This window comes from Notothenia rossii (genome assembly GCF_949606895.1).
Source record: "Notothenia rossii genome assembly, chromosome: 8".
Lineage (NCBI taxonomy): Eukaryota > Metazoa > Chordata > Actinopteri > Perciformes > Nototheniidae > Notothenia > Notothenia rossii.
This window is the reverse complement of record NC_136906.1, coordinates 81,003,142-81,022,035: the sequence shown is the minus strand read 5'-3', so window position 1 is coordinate 81,022,035 and position 18,894 is coordinate 81,003,142. Positions and strand designations below refer to the sequence as shown.

The following is an 18,894-nucleotide window of genomic DNA, read 5'->3' as shown; positions in this document are numbered from 1 at the left end:
CTTCCATAACAGAAATAAAAAATATATATATACATTCTACATTGCATGTCACAAACATGCATTTGTTGTTTAATTAACCCCTATTTTTCGTTTTATAAACACATCTATTTATATCATATTTATACCAATTGATAAGATATACTTTATTGATCCCAAATTGGGAATTTTTTTTAATCACAGCAGCATGTAAGCCCACATAATGTGAAAATAAAGAGTACAAAAACACAAAAAAATAAAACTGAATTTAAAAAGTTAAATAAATGTTGACCGTGAAAGATAAACAAAATAATAACAATAAAGTACAAGATCTGATTACCGTACTTCTTCCACCTCTGTCTGACTGAATTATTTAATGCATTGGTTGTTCTTTGAACCCTTTCCCCCCATTTATAAGACACATTGTGCACATTTCTGCTCCGCACTACCCCTGTTTAAATCAGCACAGCCCTCCACTTAGAATATCGTATTTGTCATATTTTACTGTACCCAGTTTCTCACATAATTATATTTGGTGTAAATATTGTCTTAAAATAGTTTTTTAAAAAAGCTTTTATACATAACATGTTTTACTAGATGTCTGTCTTTGTATGCACCACTTACAGCAAAGCAATCCCTTGTATTTGTAAATTCTGATTATTTGTTCAACCCCTTTTTTCGCCATTGACACAAATTGAAATATAAGAAAAAAATATACCATGCAAGTCATTTTTTTCGATATACAATCTCATATGACTTATTAATCTCATTATTTTGATTTACTGTAATAATGACTTACTGTATGTCGAATTCAAGAGATAGAAAGTCATAATAACAACTCACATGATACCGTTTTTTGCACAATGGCGGAAATGGGCTTCCATATTTAACCCTAGCTTCCCACTAATAGTATAATAATAATCCACTAATTATCATTTTACATTACACTGAATTACATCCAGCACGCCTCTTAGTTACCAACAGGCCTCAGGCTTACCGGACCAGAATCAGGGTGATAAAAAAGCTTCTGAAACCTTCATTATTCAATGCATTTGTTATTTGTTGACCCCTATTTTCACACACACTTATTTAACCGTTGGTCAAAACAGGCCTGTTGGTTTTCAAAATGCCGGCTAGCCATGCTAAGCTAACTGCCATGTTTTCTAGCAGGTAACTTAGCAACAAAACACAGCATGTTTCACAGGTAAATAGTTCCTCTGCGGGTTGTACTCACCACGCTGATCTAGCCTGCACGATGCGGATCCGCCGTGATGAAGGAGCTCCAGGTAATAAAAGGTAAATAAAATCCCCGGAGCTTTTTCAGGTTCTTTACTCCCGGTGAAAGAAAATGGCGAAGACGTAACGACGCGATCTCTGCTGTTCCACTGTACGTACGGGGTTTCCTGGGCCGCTTCTCACGGGCTGCTCCGTTTTACATATGGTTTTGTACAATAGGTGGGAGATCAGAATCACGAATGTAAATACTATCATATGCATACATGTTTCTTCTCCTGTAGCATAAGTCTATTTTTCTGTTGCTGCAGTATTTTTAGATTCAAAGGCATTATTGTCATAAGCACAGTAGCTATCTACAGTGAAGAAATGGCAATGAAAATAGTGCATATTATGTTGCAGACCAATGTGCAAGTAATGCATAAGTAAACTATACAAAAAATAATGCAGGGGATGTTGTAAGTGACCAAGTAAATGCAGGAGTCTACATGATACAAGAATAATATATCCAAACACAGAATGTAAAATTAAATATACAGTGAAATAAAATTAAATATTGTGTATTGTAGTGATTACTATTTTTGATATTTTGCTCTTGTAGCTCCTATAGAACATCCTAATGTATCCAGATTATTTTATATTGTGTATTATTTATTTATGTCTGTCTGTCTGTCTGTCTGTCTGTCTGTCTGTCTGTCTGTCTGTCTGTCTGTCTGTCTGTCTGTCTACCATCCACTGTATCTACTGTATTTAAGGTGTAGTTCCACTTAAAGACTGAGGGGGGCAGCAGAGCGCGCAGCATATATAAAGCCTGCCGTTAATTTCCACGTTGAAGAAGAACGCGGATCTAAAAGCGGAAGTAATTTGCTCGTGTCCTTGATAGAAAGAGAGGCAACTGCAGACGGAAATAAAGATGAACAGACACATATTTGTAAGTTTGTTCTCTATTTAAAGTCTTTGTTTTCTTTGTGGGATTATATATAAATTGATAAGGCAGACATCCAGTGTGAGAGTTAGTGAGGCGGCTAAATTAAGACTAAAACTGATCTAGAGGTCAAAGAAACGTAAGGAATAGGAGCTAGCATTAGCTTAGCTTCCGCTGTAGCTTTACGAGCTTTACATAATATATATATATATATATATATATATATATATATATATATATATATATATATATATATATATATATATATTATACCCATTATTATCGATGATGAGACCATTTTAGTGTGAAAAGACAGCTTCAAATAAACTATGTAACAGATGCTTAAAGAAGGATATTAATACAATAACCCAATCAGCTTTTATTTAAAATAATTGATCTGAACATTGCTGTATATTTGGCCACTAAAACAACTAGTTTGGTGTTTAGTGAACGCTGCCAGATCTTCAAAGACCTTGTAGTCAATGTGCTGGGTTGGACTCCAGTCGGCACGGGGTAGGGTCATCCAGTCTGCACGGGGTAGGGTTAGGGTCACCTTGTGCTGTGGTCTCCATTTGACCATGCTCACAGGAATGAATGAGATTTGATTGAATGTGAACATTATTTAATAAAGCCTATTCAGTGTGTTCGTCTGTGTCCTGCGGTTTGTAACGACTCTTCCAGGCTGTAATGACTCTTCCTGGCTGTAATGACTCATCCAGGCTGTAATGACTCATCCTGGCTGTAATGACTCTTCCTGGCTGTAATGACTCATCCTGGCTGTAATGACTCATCCTGGCTGTAATGACTCTTCCTGGCTGTAACTGTTCTTCCTGTTTGTGACCCCTCTTACTGTGTGTAACGACTTTTCCTGTTTGTAACTACTCTTCCTGTTTGTAACTACTCTTCCTGCTCCTGGTGTTTCCAGGCACTGCAGCGCGTTGCTCGGAGGACCTTCAGCAGCTCCGGGCGCCGGCTGGAGAACCAGGTCCCCCAGAAACAGAAGATGTTCCAGGTACACAGACCCTGCATCGGGGCACATCCAGGGAGGAGGGTTAGGCCCGCATGAGAAACATCTGTTGGCATTAAACCAAAAGTACAAATAAATGGAGTTTCTCTTTGGAAAAACTCTGAGATTAAAGTCAGAATTCAGACTTCTTAAATAAAGAATTCAGACTTCTTAAATACAGAATTTAAACTTTTCAAATTCAGACTTCAGATTTCTTAAATACAGAATTTAAACTTTTCAAATTCAGACTTCTTTAATGCAGAATTCAGACTTTTTTTTTCACATCTCAAACCACCTTTGCTCAGATGTGAAATGTTTGTTCACATGTGGCCCTAATCCTCTCCCAGACACATTTAACCACTTCACCAGACCATGTTTTACTGTGTTGGTATATGTGTAAAGTTCTTCCTGTTTCTACTGGAACCTTTTCAATGTTGTATTTTTACTTCCTCTATCCCCTCATGGAAGTGGAGACTCACTGGCTTTACAGTTTTTATGTGATGATCTGTGTGAGGTTAACTGTAATACATTTCATTTTGTTTAGTAGTTATGGTTCTTGCTGTCTAAACTAGTAAGCCATTTCTGTTTTGATATTAATTAACAGTAGTTTTCTGATATGAAGAACCACATTTTGTGACTGTCGAAGTGTTTTGTTTAAGTTCAATTAGCATTATTGTTCTTTTTCTTGTAGCCTGTATCAAACCTAGGAAGTATAAACAACCCTACATCAATGCAGACAATTGAAAGCCTTGTTGTGTGTTCATGTGGACAGGAAGTGGTTTTAACGCTTCCTGTCGTCTCCTCTGAATGAGAAATTAGAGTTTGTTTTTCATCTCTTAAGCAGTGGTTCTTCTCCTGAAGCCCTGAAATCATTTTAGCTCCAAAGATAAGTTACGTAAATCTAACAGAATGTTTCACTAAATCTGCATGTGTGGTAGTGCCTATTAGGATTATTAGTAATCATTTTCACTTCAGTGTTGTGTGATAAAGAATATTATATTGATGATTTTAAGCAGCTTTCAAAGTGTCTTGTACTTTAAACAAATTAGTTTTATGGCTGGTTTTTATTCTCTAATGCTTCAATATTGTTATTACACCTGCAAAGATTGAACCCAGCACGAACAGCTTTTTTGTGACCTTTTTAATTTAATTTCATATCTTTTTAAAAGATCAGTCCGTGTTTGAGTGCTGTAGCATCTATAATAAATTACATACGACACACATGAGTACAAAAACACATTTCTAGGAATGATCAAAACATAATTTGGATGTTTTTTGTGTTTTTCTAATGCTGTGTTTCAGGTTTAAAGTAGAGACACTACATACTGATATACACCTGAACATCAGCAGGAGAGGACTCTTTAAAGTAGAGACTCTACATACTGATATACACCTGAACATCAACAGGAGAGGACTCTTTAAAGTAGAGACCCTACAGACTGATATAGACCTGAACATCAGCAGGAGAGGACTCTTTAAAGTAGAGACCCTACAGACTGATATAGACCTGAACATCAGCAGGAGAGGACTCTTTAAAGTAGAGACACTACATACTGATATACACCTGAACATCAGAAGGAGAGGACTCTTTAAAGTAGGGACACTACATACTGATATAGACCTGAACATCAGCAGGAGAGGACTCTTTAAAGTAGAGACACTACATACTGATATACACCTGAACATCAGCAGGAGAGGACTCTTTAAAGTAGAGACACTACATACTGATATACACCTGAACATCAGCAGGAGAGGACTCTTTTAAGTAGAGACACTACATACTGATATACACCTGAACATCAGCAGGAGAGGACTCTTTAAAGTAGAGACACTACATACTGATATACACCTGAACATCAGCAGGAGAGGACTCTTTAAAGTAGAGACACTACATACTGATATACACCTGAACACCAGCAGGAGAGGACTCTTTAAAGTAGAGACACTACATACTGATATACACCTGAACACCAGCAGGAGAGGACTCTTTAAAGTAGAGACACTACATACTGATATACACCTGAACATCAGCAGGAGAGGACTCTTTAAAGTAGAGACACTACATACTGATATACACCTGAACATCAGCAGGAGAGGACTCTTTAAAGTAGAGACACTACATACTGATATACACCTGAACACCAGCAGGAGAGGACTCTTTAAAGTAGAGACACTACATACTGATATAAACCTGAACATCAGCAGGAGAGGACTCTTTAAAGTAGAGACACTACATACTGATATACACCTGAACATCAGCAGGAGAGGACTCTTTAAAGTAGAGACACTACATACTGATATACACATGAACATCAGCAGGAGAGGACTCTTTAAAGTAGAGACACTACATACTGATATACACCTGAACATCAGCAGGAGAGGACTCTTTAAAATAGAGACACTACATACTGATATACACCTGAAATGTTTAATCTTGAAGAAAAACATGAATCTGACTCAAAGTCAATCTTTTGTGGATGTTCCAGTCAATTTGGTGTCTGATGTATTCTGACTAAATGCTCACCTTCTCCATAAAACTGATTTTCAAAAAATCTGAAATAAGAAAAGCATGGCTCAAACAGCTTTTACGTTCTTTATTTATCTTTAATTTTTGGGGTGAATTTGAAGTATTTCACTCAGTGTTTTAGTAGATCTAACAGTGTGTATCTGAAGTATTTCACTCAGTGTTTTAGCAGATCTAACAGCGTGTATCTGAAGTATTTCACTTAGTGTTTTAGTAGATCTAACAGTGTGTATCTGAAGTATTTCACTTAGTGTTTTAGCAGATCTAACAGTGTGTATCTGAAGTATTTCACTTAGTGTTTTAGCAGATCTAACAGTGTGTATCTGAAGTATTTCACTCAGTGTTTTAGCAGATCTAACAGTGTGTATCTGAAGTATTTCACTCAGTGTTTTAGCAGATCTAACAGTGTGTATCTGAAGTATTTCACTTAGTGTTTTAGCAGATCTAACAGTGTGTATCTGAAGTATTTCACTCAGTGTTTTAGCAGATCTAACAGTGTGTATCTGAAGTATTTCACTTAGTGTTTTAGCAGATCTAACAGTGTGTATCTGAAGTATTTCACTTAGTGTTTTAGCAGATCTAACAGTGTGTATCTGAAGTATTTCACTTAGTGTTTTAGCAGATCTAACAGTGTGTATCTGAAGTATTTCACTCAGTGTTTTAGCAGATCTAACAGTGTGTATCTGAAGTATTTCACTTAGTGTTTTAGCAGATCTAACAGTGTGTATCTGAAGTATTTCACTTAGTGTTTTAGCAGATCTAACAGTGTGTATCTGAAGTATTTCACTTAGTGTTTTAGCAGATCTAACAGTGTGTATCTGAAGTATTTCACTTAGTGTTTTAGCAGATCTAACAGTGTGTATCTGAAGTATTTCACTTAGTGTTTTAGCAGATCTAACAGTGTGTATCTGAAGTATTTCACTTAGTGTTTTAGCAGATCTAACAGTGTGTATCTGAAGTATTTCACTTAGTGTTTTAGCAGATCTAACAGTGTGTATCTGAAGTATTTCACTTAGTGTTTTAGCAGATCTAACAGTGTGTATCTGAAGTATTTCACTTAGTGTTTTAGCAGATCTAACAGTGTGTATCTGAAGTATTTCACTTAGTGTTTTAGCAGATCTAACAGTGTGTATCTGAAGTATTTCACTTAGTGTTTTAGCAGATCTAACAGTGTGTATCTGAAGTATTTCACTTAGTGTTTTAGCAGATCTAACAGTGTGTATCTGAAGTATTTCACTTAGTGTTTTAGCAGATCTAACAGTGTGTATCTGAAGTATTTCACTTAGTGTTTTAGCAGATCTAACAGTGTGTATCTGAAGTATTTCACTTAGTGTTTTAGCAGATCTAACAGTGTGTATCTGAAGTATTTCACTTAGTGTTTTAGCAGATCTAACAGTGTGTATCTGAAGTATTTCACTTAGTGTTTTAGCAGATCTAACAGTGTGTATCTGAAGTATTTCACTTAGTGTTTTAGCAGATCTAACAGTGTGTATCTGAAGTATTTCACTTAGTGTTTTAGCAGATCTAACAGTGTGTATCTGAAGTATTTCACTTAGTGTTTTAGCAGATCTAACAGCGTGTATCTGAAGTATTTCACTTAGTGTTTTAGCAGATCTAACAGTGTGTATCTGAAGTATTTCACTAAGTGTTTTAGCAGATCTAACAGTGTGTATCTGAAGTATTTCACTTAGTGTTTTAGCAGATCTAACAGTGTGTATCTGAAGTATTTCACTTAGTGTTTTAGCAGATCTAACAGTGTGTATCTGAAGTATTTCACTTAGTGTTTTAGCAGATCTAACAGTGTGTATCTGAAGTATTTCACTTAGTGTTTTAGCAGATCTAACAGTGTGTATCTGAAGTATTTCACTTAGTGTTTTAGCAGATCTAACAGTGTGTATCTGAAGTATTTCACTTAGTGTTTTAGCAGATCTAACAGTGTGTATCTGAAGTATTTCACTTAGTGTTTTAGCAGATCTAACAGTGTGTATCTGAAGTATTTCACTTAGTGTTTTAGCAGATCTAACAGTGTGTATCTGAAGTATTTCACTTAGTGTTTTAGCAGATCTAACAGTGTGTATCTGAAGTATTTCACTTAGTGTTTTAGCAGATCTAACAGTGTGTATCTGAAGTATTTCACTTAGTGTTTTAGCAGATCTAACAGCGTGTATCTGAAGTATTTCACTTAGTGTTTTAGCAGATCTAACAGTGTGTATCTGAAGTATTTCACTAAGTGTTTTAGCAGATCTAACAGTGTGTATCTGAAGTATTTCACTTAGTGTTTTAGCAGATCTAACAGTGTGTATCTGAAGTATTTCACTTAGTGTTTTAGCAGATCTAACAGTGTGTATCTGAAGTATTTCACTTAGTGTTTTAGCAGATCTAACAGTGTGTATCTGAAGTATTTCACTTAGTGTTTTAGCAGATCTAACAGTGTGTATCTGAAGTATTTCACTTAGTGTTTTAGCAGATCTAACAGTGTGTATCTGAAGTATTTCACTTAGTGTTTTAGCAGATCTAACAGTGTGTATCTGAAGTATTTCACTTAGTGTTTTAGCAGATCTAACAGTGTGTATCTGAAGTATTTCACTTAGTGTTTTAGCAGATCTAACAGTGTGTATCTGAAGTATTTCACTTAGTGTTTTAGCAGATCTAACAGCGTGTATCTGAAGTATTTCACTTAGTGTTTTAGCAGATCTAACAGTGTGTATCTGAAGTATTTCACTTAGTGTTTTAGCAGATCTAACAGCGTGTATCTGAAGTATTTCACTTAGTGTTTTAGCAGATCTAACAGTGTGTATCTGAAGTATTTCACTTAGTGTTTTAACAGATCTAACAGTGTGTATCTGAAGTATTTCACTTAGTGTTTTAGCAGATCTAACAGTGTGTATCTGAAGTATTTCACTTAGTGTTTTAGCAGATCTAACAGCGTGTATCTGAAGTATTTCACTTAGTGTTTTAGCAGATCTAACAGTGTGTATCTGAAGTATTTCACTTAGTGTTTTAGCAGATCTAACAGTGTGTATCTGAAGTATTTCACTTAGTGTTTTAGCAGATCTAACAGTGTGTATCTGAAGTATTTCACTTAGTGTTTTAGCAGATCTAACAGTGTGTATCTGAAGTATTTCACTTAGTGTTTTAGCAGATCTAACAGCGTGTATCTGAAGTATTTCACTTAGTGTTTTAGCAGATCTAACAGTGTGTATCTGAAGTATTTCACTTAGTGTTTTAGCAGATCTAACAGTGTGTATCTGAAGTATTTCACTTAGTGTTTTAGCAGATCTAACAGTGTGTATCTGAAGTATTTCACTTAGTGTTTTAGCAGATCTAACAGTGTGTATCTGAAGTATTTCACTTAGTGTTTTAGCAGATCTAACAGTGTGTATCTGAAGTATTTCACTTAGTGTTTTAGCAGATCTAACAGTGTGTATCTGAAGTATTTCACTTAGTGTTTTAGCAGATCTAACAGTGTGTATCTGAAGTATTTCACTTAGTGTTTTAGCAGATCTAACAGTGTGTATCTGAAGTATTTCACTTAGTGTTTTAGCAGATCTAACAGTGTGTATCTGAAGTATTTCACTCAGTGTTTTAGCAGATCTAACAGTGTGTATCTGAAGTATTTCACTTAGTGTTTTAGCAGATCTAACAGTGTGTATCTGAAGTATTTCACTTAGTGTTTTAGCAGATCTAACAGCGTGTATCTGAAGTATTTCACTCAGTGTTTTAGCAGATCTAACAGTGTGTATCTGAAGTATTTCACTTAGTGTTTTAGCAGATCTAACAGCGTGTATCTGAAGTATTTCACTCAGTGTTTTAGCAGATCTAACAGCGTGTATCTGAAGTATTTCACTTAGTGTTTTAGCAGATCTAACAGTGTGTATCTGAAGTATTTCACTTAGTGTTTTAGCAGATCTGACAGTGTGTATCTGAAGTATTTCACTCAGTGTTTTAGCAGATCTAACAGTGTGTATCTGAAGTATTTCACTAAGTGTTTTAGCAGATCTAACAGCGTGTATCTGAAGTATTTCACTTAGTGTTTTAGCAGATCTAACAGTGTGTATCTGAAGTATTTCACTTAGTGTTTTAGCAGATCTAACAGTGTGTATCTGAAGTATTTCACTTAGTGTTTTAGCAGATCTAACAGTGTGTATCTGAAGTATTTCACTTAGTGTTTTAGCAGATCTGACAGTGTGTATCTGAAGTATTTCACTTAGTGTTTTAGCAGATCTAACAGTGTGTATCTGAAGTATTTCACTCAGTGTTTTAGCAGATCTAACAGTGTGTATCTGAAGTATTTCACTTAGTGTTTTAGCAGATCTAACAGTGTGTATCTGAAGTATTTCACTCAGTGTTTTAGCAGATCTAACAGTGTGTATCTGAAGTATTTCACTCAGTGTTTTAGCAGATCTAACAGTGTGTATCTGAAGTATTTCACTTAGTGTTTTAGCAGATCTAACAGTGTGTATCTGAAGTATTTCACTCAGTGTTTTAGCAGATCTAACAGTGTGTATCTGAAGTATTTCACTTAGTGTTTTAGCAGATCTGACAGTGTGTATCTGAAGTATTTCACTCAGTGTTTTAGCAGATCTAACAGTGTGTATCTGAAGTATTTCACTAAGTGTTTTAGCAGATCTAACAGCGTGTATCTGAAGTATTTCACTTAGTGTTTTAGCAGATCTAACAGTGTGTATCTGAAGTATTTCACTTAGTGTTTTAGCAGATCTAACAGTGTGTATCTGAAGTATTTCACTTAGTGTTTTAGCAGATCTAACAGTGTGTATCTGAAGTATTTCACTTAGTGTTTTAGCAGATCTAACAGTGTGTATCTGAAGTATTTCACTTAGTGTTTTAGCAGATCTAACAGTGTGTATCTGAAGTATTTCACTTAGTGTTTTAGCAGATCTAACAGTGTGTATCTGAAGTATTTCACTAAGTGTTTTAGCAGATCTAACAGTGTGTATCTGAAGTATTTCACTCAGTGTTTTAGCAGATCTAACAGTGTGTATCTGAAGTATTTCACTTAGTGTTTTAGCAGATCTAACAGTGTGTATCTGAAGTATTTCACTTAGTGTTTTAGCAGATCTAACGGTGTGTATCTGAAGTATTTCACTTAGTGTTTTAGCAGATCTAACAGTGTGTATCTGAAGTATTTCACTTAGTGTTTTAGCAGATCTGACAGTGTGTATCTGAAGTATTTCACTCAGTGTTTTAGCAGATCTAACAGTGTGTATCTGAAGTATTTCACTAAGTGTTTTAGCAGATCTAACAGCGTGTATCTGAAGTATTTCACTTAGTGTTTTAGCAGATCTAACAGTGTGTATCTGAAGTATTTCACTTAGTGTTTTAGCAGATCTAACAGTGTGTATCTGAAGTATTTCACTTAGTGTTTTAGCAGATCTAACAGTGTGTATCTGAAGTATTTCACTTAGTGTTTTAGCAGATCTAACAGTGTGTATCTGAAGTATTTCACTTAGTGTTTTAGCAGATCTAACAGTGTGTATCTGAAGTATTTCACTTAGTGTTTTAGCAGATCTAACAGTGTGTATCTGAAGTATTTCACTTAGTGTTTTAGCAGATCTAACAGTGTGTATCTGAAGTATTTCACTTAGTGTTTTAGCAGATCTAACAGTGTGTATCTGAAGTATTTCACTTAGTGTTTTAGCAGATCTAACAGTGTGTATTTGAAGTATTTCACTTAGTGTTTTAGCAGATCTAACAGTGTGTATCTGAAGTATTTCACTTAGTGTTTTAGCAGATCTAACAGTGTGTATCTGAAGTATTTCACTTAGTGTTTTAGCAGATCTAACAGTGTGTATCTGAAGTATTTCACTTAGTGTTTTAGCAGATCTAACAGTGTGTATCTGAAGTATTTCACTCAGTGTTTTAGCAGATCTAACAGTGTGTATCTGAAGTATTTCACTTAGTGTTTTAGCAGATCTAACAGTGTGTATCTGAAGTATTTCACTTAGTGTTTTAGCAGATCTAACAGCGTGTATCTGAAGTATTTCACTAAGTGTTTTAGCAGATCTAACAGTGTGTATCTGAAGTATTTCACTTAGTGTTTTAGCAGATCTAACAGTGTGTATCTGAAGTATTTCACTTAGTGTTTTAGCAGATCTAACAGCGTGTATCTGAAGTATTTCACTTAGTGTTTTAGCAGATCTAACAGTGTGTATCTGAAGTATTTCACTCAGTGTTTTAGCAGATCTAACAGTGTGTATCTGAAGTATTTCACTTAGTGTTTTAGCAGATCTAACAGTGTGTATCTGAAGTATTTCACTTAGTGTTTTAGCAGATCTAACAGTGTGTATCTGAAGTATTTCACTTAGTGTTTTAGCAGATCTAACAGTGTGTATCTGAAGTATTTCACTTAGTGTTTTAGCAGATCTAACAGTGTGTATCTGAAGTATTTCACTTAGTGTTTTAGCAGATCTAACAGTGTGTATCTGAAGTATTTCACTTAGTGTTTTAGCAGATCTAACAGTGTGTATCTGAAGTATTTCACTTAGTGTTTTAGCAGATCTAACAGTGTGTATCTGAAGTATTTCACTTAGTGTTTTAGCAGATCTAACAGTGTGTATCTGAAGTATTTCACTTAGTGTTTTAGCAGATCTAACAGTGTGTATCTGAAGTATTTCACTTAGTGTTTTAGCAGATCTAACAGTGTGTATCTGAAGTATTTCACTTAGTGTTTTAGCAGATCTAACAGTGTGTATCTGAAGTATTTCACTTAGTGTTTTAGCAGATCTAACAGTGTGTATCTGAAGTATTTCACTTAGTGTTTTAGCAGATCTAACAGTGTGTATCTGAAGTATTTCACTTAGTGTTTTAGCAGATCTAACAGTGTGTATCTGAAGTATTTCACTTAGTGTTTTAGCAGATCTAACAGTGTGTATCTGAAGTATTTCACTTAGTGTTTTAGCAGATCTAACAGTGTGTATCTGAAGTATTTCACTTAGTGTTTTAGCAGATCTAACAGCGTGTATCTGAAGTATTTCACTTAGTGTTTTAGCAGATCTAACAGTGTGTATCTGAAGTATTTCACTTAGTGTTTTAGCAGATCTAACAGTGTGTATCTGAAGTATTTCACTTAGTGTTTTAGCAGATCTAACAGCGTGTATCTGAAGTATTTCACTTAGTGTTTTAGCAGATCTAACAGTGTGTATCTGAAGTATTTCACTAAGTGTTTTAGCAGATCTAACAGTGTGTATCTGAAGTATTTCACTTAGTGTTTTAGCAGATCTAACAGTGTGTATCTGAAGTATTTCACTTAGTGTTTTAGCAGATCTAACAGTGTGTATCTGAAGTATTTCACTTAGTGTTTTAGCAGATCTAACAGTGTGTATCTGAAGTATTTCACTTAGTGTTTTAGCAGATCTAACAGTGTGTATCTGAAGTATTTCACTTAGTGTTTTAGCAGATCTAACAGTGTGTATCTGAAGTATTTCACTTAGTGTTTTAGCAGATCTAACAGTGTGTATCTGAAGTATTTCACTTAGTGTTTTAGCAGATCTAACAGTGTGTATCTGAAGTATTTCACTTAGTGTTTTAGCAGATCTAACAGTGTGTATCTGAAGTATTTCACTTAGTGTTTTAGCAGATCTAACAGCGTGTATCTGAAGTATTTCACTTAGTGTTTTAGCAGATCTAACAGTGTGTATCTGAAGTATTTCACTTAGTGTTTTAGCAGATCTAACAGCGTGTATCTGAAGTATTTCACTTAGTGTTTTAGCAGATCTAACAGTGTGTATCTGAAGTATTTCACTTAGTGTTTTAACAGATCTAACAGTGTGTATCTGAAGTATTTCACTTAGTGTTTTAGCAGATCTAACAGTGTGTATCTGAAGTATTTCACTTAGTGTTTTAGCAGATCTAACAGCGTGTATCTGAAGTATTTCACTTAGTGTTTTAGCAGATCTAACAGTGTGTATCTGAAGTATTTCACTTAGTGTTTTAGCAGATCTAACAGTGTGTATCTGAAGTATTTCACTTAGTGTTTTAGCAGATCTAACAGTGTGTATCTGAAGTATTTCACTTAGTGTTTTAGCAGATCTAACAGTGTGTATCTGAAGTATTTCACTTAGTGTTTTAGCAGATCTAACAGTGTGTATCTGAAGTATTTCACTTAGTGTTTTAGCAGATCTAACAGTGTGTATCTGAAGTATTTCACTTAGTGTTTTAGCAGATCTAACAGTGTGTATCTGAAGTATTTCACTTAGTGTTTTAGCAGATCTAACAGTGTGTATCTGAAGTATTTCACTCAGTGTTTTAGCAGATCTAACAGTGTGTATCTGAAGTATTTCACTTAGTGTTTTAGCAGATCTAACAGTGTGTATCTGAAGTATTTCACTTAGTGTTTTAGCAGATCTAACAGCGTGTATCTGAAGTATTTCACTCAGTGTTTTAGCAGATCTAACAGTGTGTATCTGAAGTATTTCACTTAGTGTTTTAGCAGATCTAACAGCGTGTATCTGAAGTATTTCACTCAGTGTTTTAGCAGATCTAACAGCGTGTATCTGAAGTATTTCACTTAGTGTTTTAGCAGATCTAACAGTGTGTATCTGAAGTATTTCACTTAGTGTTTTAGCAGATCTGACAGTGTGTATCTGAAGTATTTCACTCAGTGTTTTAGCAGATCTAACAGTGTGTATCTGAAGTATTTCACTAAGTGTTTTAGCAGATCTAACAGCGTGTATCTGAAGTATTTCACTTAGTGTTTTAGCAGATCTAACAGTGTGTATCTGAAGTATTTCACTTAGTGTTTTAGCAGATCTAACAGTGTGTATCTGAAGTATTTCACTTAGTGTTTTAGCAGATCTAACAGTGTGTATCTGAAGTATTTCACTTAGTGTTTTAGCAGATCTGACAGTGTGTATCTGAAGTATTTCACTTAGTGTTTTAGCAGATCTAACAGTGTGTATCTGAAGTATTTCACTCAGTGTTTTAGCAGATCTAACAGTGTGTATCTGAAGTATTTCACTTAGTGTTTTAGCAGATCTAACAGTGTGTATCTGAAGTATTTCACTCAGTGTTTTAGCAGATCTAACAGTGTGTATCTGAAGTATTTCACTCAGTGTTTTAGCAGATCTAACAGTGTGTATCTGAAGTATTTCACTTAGTGTTTTAGCAGATCTAACAGTGTGTATCTGAAGTATTTCACTCAGTGTTTTAGCAGATCTAACAGTGTGTATCTGAAGTATTTCACTTAGTGTTTTAGCAGATCTGACAGTGTGTATCTGAAGTATTTCACTCAGTGTTTTAGCAGATCTAACAGTGTGTATCTGAAGTATTTCACTAAGTGTTTTAGCAGATCTAACAGCGTGTATCTGAAGTATTTCACTTAGTGTTTTAGCAGATCTAACAGTGTGTATCTGAAGTATTTCACTTAGTGTTTTAGCAGATCTAACAGTGTGTATCTGAAGTATTTCACTTAGTGTTTTAGCAGATCTAACAGTGTGTATCTGAAGTATTTCACTTAGTGTTTTAGCAGATCTAACAGTGTGTATCTGAAGTATTTCACTTAGTGTTTTAGCAGATCTAACAGTGTGTATCTGAAGTATTTCACTTAGTGTTTTAGCAGATCTAACAGTGTGTATCTGAAGTATTTCACTAAGTGTTTTAGCAGATCTAACAGTGTGTATCTGAAGTATTTCACTCAGTGTTTTAGCAGATCTAACAGTGTGTATCTGAAGTATTTCACTTAGTGTTTTAGCAGATCTAACAGTGTGTATCTGAAGTATTTCACTTAGTGTTTTAGCAGATCTAACGGTGTGTATCTGAAGTATTTCACTTAGTGTTTTAGCAGATCTAACAGTGTGTATCTGAAGTATTTCACTTAGTGTTTTAGCAGATCTGACAGTGTGTATCTGAAGTATTTCACTCAGTGTTTTAGCAGATCTAACAGTGTGTATCTGAAGTATTTCACTAAGTGTTTTAGCAGATCTAACAGCGTGTATCTGAAGTATTTCACTTAGTGTTTTAGCAGATCTAACAGTGTGTATCTGAAGTATTTCACTTAGTGTTTTAGCAGATCTAACAGTGTGTATCTGAAGTATTTCACTTAGTGTTTTAGCAGATCTAACAGTGTGTATCTGAAGTATTTCACTTAGTGTTTTAGCAGATCTAACAGTGTGTATCTGAAGTATTTCACTTAGTGTTTTAGCAGATCTAACAGTGTGTATCTGAAGTATTTCACTTAGTGTTTTAGCAGATCTAACAGTGTGTATCTGAAGTATTTCACTTAGTGTTTTAGCAGATCTAACAGTGTGTATCTGAAGTATTTCACTTAGTGTTTTAGCAGATCTAACAGTGTGTATCTGAAGTATTTCACTTAGTGTTTTAGCAGATCTAACAGTGTGTATCTGAAGTATTTCACTTAGTGTTTTAGCAGATCTAACAGTGTGTATCTGAAGTATTTCACTTAGTGTTTTAGCAGATCTAACAGTGTGTATCTGAAGTATTTCACTTAGTGTTTTAGCAGATCTAACAGTGTGTATCTGAAGTATTTCACTTAGTGTTTTAGCAGATCTAACAGTGTGTATCTGAAGTATTTCACTTAGTGTTTTAGCAGATCTAACAGCGTGTATCTGAAGTATTTCACTAAGTGTTTTAGCAGATCTAACAGTGTGTATCTGAAGTATTTCACTTAGTGTTTTAGCAGATCTAACAGTGTGTATCTGAAGTATTTCACTTAGTGTTTTAGCAGATCTAACAGTGTGTATCTGAAGTATTTCACTTAGTGTTTTAGCAGATCTAACAGTGTGTATCTGAAGTATTTCACTTAGTGTTTTAGCAGATCTAACAGTGTGTATCTGAAGTATTTCACTTAGTGTTTTAGCAGATCTAACAGTGTGTATCTGAAGTATTTCACTCAGTGTTTTAGCAGATCTAACAGTGTGTATCTGAAGTATTTCACTTAGTGTTTTAGCAGATCTAACAGCGTGTATCTGAAGTATTTCACTAAGTGTTTTAGCAGATCTAACAGTGTGTATCTGAAGTATTTCACTTAGTGTTTTAGCAGATCTAACAGTGTGTATCTGAAGTATTTCACTAAGTGTTTTAGCAGATCTAACAGTGTGTATCTGAAGTATTTCACTTAGTGTTTTAGCAGATCTAACAGTGTGTATCTGAAGTATTTCACTTAGTGTTTTTGCAGATCTAACGGTGTGTATTTGATGTTTGTCTCTGCAGGAGAACGACGGGATGCCGATTCATTTAAAAGGCGGTGTCGGCGACACTCTGCTCTACAGAGCCACCATGGGCCTCACCGTCCTGGGTGAGGAAACGTCTCCTTCTACTTTAAAAAGTTCCCCACATTCTGTTCCTGCAGAATCAGACGCTCATTATTTATCTCGAGGCTGAGCTCGTGAGGTAGACAACTCTCAAAACTGGAGATATTAAGGCAGACTAATGACACAAAATGTAGTTTCTACCCATAGGTGTAGCTTTTTCTAGACCTTCATTCTTGCACTGCTCAGAGAATAACAAATAAACAACATGCACACTTCTATATTTTGTATTTAGCACCAAATGGAAAACAAAGTGGTTGTGTGTAGCGTAAGAAAGCTGCACGTTGTGTGTTGGATGTGCGCTGCAGAGAAGCCGTGTATAATTATGCAGGTGATGTTTTACGGCCGTGTGTTTCTACTCCATTTTGCCATTTCAATAACATTTCACTGAACTGTGCAGAGCTCTCACTTAGCCTGCTTAGACATCAAATCCACACCACTGATGTTTACTTATTACACGGTTCTACGGTCATTACAAACCTGGAAAAGTCATGGAAATTCAAAATGCAAATTCCAGGCCCTGGAAAAGTCATGGAAATGTAACTAAAGTTGCAACAAATATAATTTATATTTTATCTAATCGCAAAAATAGTTATACTATAATGATAAATACTGTATCGTATAGTAATGAAACTTAAAGTGGCATTTCACTGACGAGGTGTTTCGCTGGTGAGAGATTTGAGTGGCTTTAGCGTGAAGCTAGTAAGCTATTTGATTTGTTTCATATAAAAACCTTATTTTCCTGTTCCATGTTAAAATAAACCATTTTCAGTGGTACGCTGAGAGTCATGTTTTTGGTCATGGAAAGTTAGGTAAAGGTCCTGGAGAAGTCCTTGAAACTCGTTGGTGAAAAAGTGTATGAACCCGGTCGTTACGGGTCAGCACTACAATATCAACGTAGTTAGTGAAAGTGTTGATGTTTTTCGTTCTAGTTCCAAGCTTTTTGGTATTTTAACCGTTTAATTATGGATTTTTCTATTATCTGTTTTTAATTATTATGTTTATAGAAGTACATGCATATTTTTTATTATTCATTTGTATGGCAGATTATTTGTTTAAACTTATCTTTGTATTAATAATTGTATTAATATTTTTTTATATTTATAAAATGGAGCAACCAATCCCTCTTTCAAAAAAGAATATTAATTGAATAATATGAATATTTTCAGTTGCAGAGTGTGTGCCGTTTCTCTATAACCATCATCTGTTTGACCTGGACATCAAATCTATAACTTGAATCTCCTTTGTTTTGCAGGAAGTGGGTATGTTGTGTACGAGCTGGTGAAGTGGGCGTGCCCGAAGAAAGCCTGACTCCACTCCATGTTTACTTCATTTCAAATTTAAACAGATATACGCCGGCCGCTCTATATTGTGTAATAAATCTGTACGTTCCGGTGTTTCCCGTTATGACGGAGAATGTGTTTCATGCTCATGGGATCAATATTTATTTCTTGCACTCTCTGAGGTCCTGAGGATCAATAAACAACGCCTCTCATGACCAAAACATGTCGCGTCTTCTTTCCCCGATCGCTTTGTTCATTCAAATACTGTATTTTAAAGAGTTGGGAATGCGTTTTGGGAGTTTTCCTCTCCTGTTATATAGGTTTTAGTGCATGACGTAAATGAGGGCGAAGCTCCTTGCAATACTTAAGTAGGTTTACAAAAATAAGTTTCCTGGTTACACTCAGAAATCCAGACTTCATTTATGAACAAGGTGTCTCTATACCATATATATATATATATATATATAGAAAATAATAGAGAAATATATTAAGGGCACTGACTGTAATATTGTACAGTGGTCGCTTCTTAAAGTTCCCATGTCATGCTTTTCCGGTTGTTACCCGTCCCCTTGTGTGGGATGAAGGTTTTTATGCATGTGAACGGTCTGCAGAGTCAAAACCCTCAAAGTACACCCTGTAGGGAGTAAAACTCTAACACAGAA

The 18,894-nt window shown here is 35.2% G+C and overlaps 2 protein-coding genes across 2 annotated transcripts in view; one reads left to right on the top strand and one right to left on the bottom strand.

Moving 5' to 3' along the window:
* The window catches only part of LOC307016992 (heterogeneous nuclear ribonucleoprotein Q-like), a 144,781-nt gene that overhangs the window by 7,459 nt on the left and 118,428 nt on the right, over positions 1–18,894 (bottom strand). The window lies entirely within an intron of this gene.
* LOC307017000 (cytochrome c oxidase subunit 7A2, mitochondrial-like) lies at positions 2,003–18,453 on the top strand. Its single transcript, XM_079646417.1, has 4 exons — positions 2,003–2,140; positions 3,060–3,146; positions 16,852–16,936; positions 18,205–18,453. The coding sequence occupies exons 1-4, from the start codon at positions 2,123–2,125 to the stop codon at positions 18,258–18,260; spliced, it is 246 nt and encodes an 81-aa protein (XP_079502543.1). The 5' UTR covers positions 2,003–2,122; the 3' UTR covers positions 18,261–18,453.

What these genes read in the sequence shown, in the direction of transcription:
- LOC307017000 (XM_079646417.1), top strand. An exon ending in AGAAACAGAAGATGTTCCAG is followed by an intron (nt 3,147 to 16,851) that starts GTACACAGACCC and finishes TTGTCTCTGCAG; the next exon opens with GAGAACGACGGGATGCCGAT. An exon ending in CATGGGCCTCACCGTCCTGG is followed by an intron (nt 16,937 to 18,204) that starts GTGAGGAAACGT and finishes TTTGTTTTGCAG; the next exon opens with GAAGTGGGTATGTTGTGTAC.